At 39.8% G+C, this 5,469-nt stretch overlaps 1 protein-coding gene across 1 annotated transcript in view; it reads left to right on the top strand.

Annotated features, from left to right (window-relative positions):
• LOC107577988 (unconventional myosin-X-like) overlaps nt 1-5,469 on the top strand; it is a gene marked incomplete at its 3' end in the record, with an annotated part of 8,964 nt that overhangs the window by 2,048 nt on the left and 1,447 nt on the right. The window contains exons 3-4 of the mRNA XM_016264003.1: nt 1,903-2,011; nt 3,210-3,290. Of these exons, the coding sequence (XP_016119489.1) occupies nt 1,903-2,011; nt 3,210-3,290 (190 nt within the window). The remainder of the gene's footprint in view (nt 1-1,902; nt 2,012-3,209; nt 3,291-5,469) is intronic.

The following is a 5,469-nucleotide window of genomic DNA, read 5'->3' on the forward strand; positions in this document are numbered from 1 at the left end:
TCAGAAAACATTGTAAGTTTCTCAGAATATACATTTAATATTAGAATCATTTTTTCAATGATTTCGAAACGATTAGTTTGAAGCAGTTCTGAGCTTAAGAACTGTAAACCCCTCCCTTCCATAAGCCTACTCTTCTCTGATTGGTCAGCTGGCCAAGTCTGTTGTGATTGGTCTTTCCGTATACAATGCGTGTCAGAAACTAAACGTCCATTACCATAATTGAGTTTTTGCTCCGGAGGGTTACTTGTAAACAAAGATAGGGTGACCAGACGTCCCATTTTTCCTGAGACAGTCTCGTATTTCAGCTCTAATTTAGTGTCCGGACTTATTTTGAAAAAATCATGTTTTGTCCCGTATTTCCAAATATCTTTACGACTGGGTGATCAGAGCAAGTAGTAGAAGTGTTCTCTCACGTGAGAACAGCCTAATCAAAGGTAACTAAGCTTGTCGTAGGACAAAATTACCATCCAATCACAATTTGTTATCGATTGCAGTAAGTGAAGCTGGGATAGATAGGAATCACGCTGAATGACACACAGAAGCGCTCTCTCGGCCGCTCGCTCTCCCAGTTCTGCGATCAGTTCTCCTTGGGCCTTTATTGTTAAATACACACACATCTGTCACAATCTCCATCATGTGGAGTATCTCACGTAAATACAGTCGGTTATGGCTTAAGTGAACGTAAACAGGTGGGTGAAAACCGGATATATGTATCAGTATATTACATTCATTCAGTCTTAAAGGGACAGCAGCCTAATTAAATACCTGTCTGTCTCATTAATGTTAATCAAACAACAAAAGATGTTAAATAAATGTATAGCCTACATGTTAAACCTACTGTATTAGAAAATGAGCTAATTTAATATTTAACTTGTATCTATTGTATTTGTCTTATGGTTTGTAATTTGCTTCTTTATATTTATGTAATAAATAATTATGTACATGTGATGTGTGTGGGTGTATACATATATCATTTAGATATCATGAAATAAAATTTCTCATATCGTGGTCATATATCACCCCCCTTCCCCCCGTCGCGTATTGAACCATGAGAAATCTGGTCACTCTAACAAAGATGCTATAAGGTTACAAAAATGGCATCGATATTACCTTATCAATTCGAGCCAGAGTCCGAGGATGATACCGATGCTCAACCGGAAACTCCATCGCAAGCAAGACTTTATTAGGATATTTCTCAGTGGTAAGCTTAAACTTTGCATGTGGTACTTTACGTGATATGACAGCAGTTTTATTGCATTCATTATTATTATTATTTACTTATTTGAGGTGCAAGTGTGGCAACTGTGTTAGTATGCTGAGTGAGGCTGAAAAACACTGCGTCTTCTCGACATGATGTAAACACACTAACTAGCGGAAGTGTTTGTGGGCAGGTCAGAGTGTTCATATTTCGCGGGCAGGCAGGTATTATACAAATGTGTTACCTTGTGACGTATACCGGTAACAGGCAGAAGATTCGAAAATATGACGACTCGTTCAGGCGGTTCAGAGTCGACTCTTTCTTTTGAGAGACAATATATTTATCATGCACTTTATTGATTAACAACGTTGCAGACTGTTTACATTGAAGGATAGCTATGTTACAAACTGCAAAAAATATATTTTTTGAAAACCCATATGACCTGCTCTTGAAGAGACTACTTGGAATATATATACTTTTGAAATGAATTTGACATACTGAAGGACCATTTAAAATCATGTAATAAAGGCAAAAAGCTGTTCAAAAAAACTTGCTGGGCCTAAGATATACAATTTCCTATGTACATTCATCTAAATTTGAACTTAAACATCAAGCTACTTTGAAGCAGTTGTTGCTGATCTACATTTCTGCTGATATGAATGATGTTTGTGAGTGATATTGTCTCTATATTATGTGTCTCTCAGGCTTGACTTCATCTATGACCTGTTTGAGCGTGTTGGTAGCAGGAATGGAGATGAGACGCTGAAGATGGGCACTGCCCGCCGCAAACCCACCGTCAGCTCTCAGTTCAGGGTAAGACACAGAGTCAATGATCTGAATGCACCATCTGATGTTTTTATACAACTGTGAAACTATATTTTGAAAGAATCAGGACAAGAGTATTGAGCCATTAGATCATCAAACTCTATAGAGTGCAGCAGTCTAAATGACCCTGACTGTTAACCCTTAAAAGACAGACCAAAAAAAAGAAAAGAAAAATCCGGAACCAAGGCTGCTAAAAAAGTGGTCGGCCACTGTTGCACTCTATTGAAATCAGTTGTTAAGTCACACGTGTGTGAAGTCCTTTTAGTTTGAAACGAGGAAATGCAGCCTATGTAAAATACTCAAAATCAGTAATTTACTGGGTTTCATGACAGTTACGATGCTCCCTTAAATGATAGCTGCCTTCTCTGTTGAAAGAAACAGCATATGCTGGTTAGGTCTGTTTTGACGCATGGCAGCTGGTTTAAGCTGGTCCTGAGCAGGAGCTAGTTGCTTAGGACCAGCACCAGTTTAAACCAGCTCATAACCAGCTCAGGACCAACTTAAACCAGCTCAGGACCAACTAAGGACCAGCTTAAACCAGCTCAAACTAGCTGCCGTGCTTCAAAACATACCTAACCTAGTCTGTGGACAGTAGTCAGTGAGGCAGCTCAGTAAGTTTTGAAACAGAGATAATATACTGTATGGGTGTTCTGTTCTCATGTGTGGGCTTAATATTTTGGGTGGACATTCCAGGATATGAGTGAAAACCTAGCAGAAATTTTCATTTATTTTTCTGCACTTGTGTGACTGTATGTGTACATTGCGTGTGTGTGTTTAGTCCTTTTGTCTGTGTCCCTGTATATCTGCCCATTTGCAGGGTTACGGGGCTTTACATGTCATAACTGCCGTGCAGGGGATTTGGCAGCTGCCCCTGTACTGTGGCTCTCAAAGCCAGGGGATTACCCACAAACCGGGCACAAGGGTTTGATAGGGTCCGTGCATGTTCCCCTGTTCCCCTGTCATTAAAGCCGGCCTGGAGCCTCTCAGTCTAAGACTGTGGGACAGAGTGCCAGGTTGAAGGGTCCTTGGTGTTACTGGGTAAATACTAGCCCTGTCACTGCCCTCCTCAACAGGAGATGTGGGACGGACAAGCAAATAGCAACTGTGGTTGCTGAACGGCAGTTTTGGTGCTGTTACTTTCCTGTGCAAGGGTGTAATTTAGTGTTATTGTGACTGTGTGTTTCAGGACTCTCTTCATGCACTGATGGCCACTTTAAGTGCCTCCAACCCTTTCTTTGTGCGCTGCATCAAACCTAACATGGAGAAGGTAGGATTGACACTTTGTACTGTCTATATCACACTCAAACCATATTTACTTTCCTTATTGAGTCAAACAGACAATAAAATAAATTTTCTAAAAAAAAAACTGTCAGATGTCATTTTCAGATGAGTAGTTCACCCCAGAATGAAAGCCCATCATTGTTTATTCACCCTCAGGTCATTTCATAAATATTTCACTTTCTTTCTTCTGACAAACACGAAAGAAGAAATTTTGAATGAATGTTCATGCTGTTCTTTTCCATATAATACAATAATCAAAGAGCAACTTAAAGGAATAGTTCACCCCAAGATAAAAATTTGCTGAACATTTACTCACTCACCGTCAGGCCATCTAAGATTTATGTGAGTTTGTTTCTCCATCGGAACAGATCTGGAGAAATGTATCATTACATCACTTGCTCATCAATGGATCCTTTGCAGTGAATGGGTGCCGTCAGAATGAGCGTCCAAACAGCTGATAAAAACATCACAATAATCCACAAGTGAAGTTAAAAGCAGCTTGTTCATAATAAACAAATGTATTATTAAGATGAAAATAGTCCATGCAGTTAATGCAAACCAAATTTTTAAATTCTTCTGATTCACAGTCACATTTACCATTGCTCTGCAGAATTTTGCTGGTGAAATCTAGTGATTTCAGTAGGAATTGATCGGGAGTTTCATATAAGGGGGAAAATGTTCCCCACACACGTTTTGCTCATGTTAATGTTGGCCATGTGAATTTGCTGCACTGACCAACAGAAAGCTGCTTCGCTTGAAGGTGACTTTGATATGAGCTATGTTTTATACATCGCTACTCTATTGACAATAGACCAATAGTGACTGCACCTTTACAGTAGCTTTGTTGGTGGAAGAGACGCAAATTTTATTAATTCACCAATAACTTCTAACCCTTCCCCTGTAGCTCCAGAATCATATTCAAGCCTGTGCATAGTCAAACCCGGCACATCAAGATGTGTTCCGCAATGTTTGAGGTCAATAACATTAAGGTCCTTGCTTGTCTCGTAACTAAATATTGATGCACCAAATTTGAATTTGCAGACATGCAAATGAGATTCGAGAGCTTTCTCTGGTTACTATATGCTTTCATTGAATGGAAAATAACACCTTGAACCAAATTTGCATAATTTGCCATTTCTCCTTTTTTGTTAAATGAAAAAATCCTAATGCCTTTAGAATGGTATGAGGGTGAATAAATGGGAATTTAGATTTTTAAGTGAAGTATTCCATTATTTAAACTTCCACCCTGCAGAAAAGTAAAATACTAAAACTACTTAAACTGTGCATTAAATATCTAAATGATGGATAAAAATGGTAAGATAAGACAAACAAGAAATAATGGATTAATAATAAAAAAAAAATTATTTACCATGTTTAATTTTTTTTTCTGCTGGAAAATGTCAAAAAAGACTGATTAGGAAATCATTATTAGCAGTGCAGTGGCCAGGACAATCTGGCATCATCACATTGTGAGAAGCTGTACAGCCAGCAGCCTGTCGTGTTCTGCACTCTGTACATAGAGTCTCTTTGTGCTGATCTGCTCAGATTGGAGCAGCCCATTCCCACTGCCAGCACATTCCTGCAGCCCAAACCCGCCTGTGCTGGGGTCAAAGGTTACGGCTGTCCGCTTCAGCGGCACTGAGAGGAGTATCACACTCCTGACCTGCCGCAGAGGAATGTAGAGATAACAGCCAGAAAATCACACAGAGCCTCTACCCTTCATTATATGATACAATTGAGCTGTAATAGCGCTCATTTGAGCTCCCGTATTACTGGAATTATTATGATTGCATTGATTTATAGAGGACTCTCATTTCAGTGGGCAGAGGATCAGGTTGGTGCTTCTGATGGGGTTGTTGTATTGTGATAACTGTCCTCAGGGAGGGGAATCACGGCCGTGGCCTCGTCTGGCGCTCTGCCTTGCTCCCTCTGACATTCCACACCTTTTCTTCTATCATTTATGCCACTTAACATCTCACCTCACTCCGGGCTCCTAAAGACAATTGTGATACTGCGTACTTCATGTCTGACCCAGGTTTACTGCCCAAATTACTGGGAGACCAGAAATATACCTCAGACTCTTGTCACATTAGCCTGACATGACTATTTCAGTTCAGATTGTGCTGATTGAAATGAAGGACATGGCAAAAGGCAATAGTGGAACA

Source organism: Sinocyclocheilus grahami, unplaced genomic scaffold, assembly GCF_001515645.1.
Source record: "Sinocyclocheilus grahami isolate Dianchi unplaced genomic scaffold, SAMN03320097.WGS_v1.1 scaffold8141.1, whole genome shotgun sequence".
NCBI classification, from domain to species: Eukaryota; Metazoa; Chordata; class Actinopteri; order Cypriniformes; family Cyprinidae; genus Sinocyclocheilus; species Sinocyclocheilus grahami.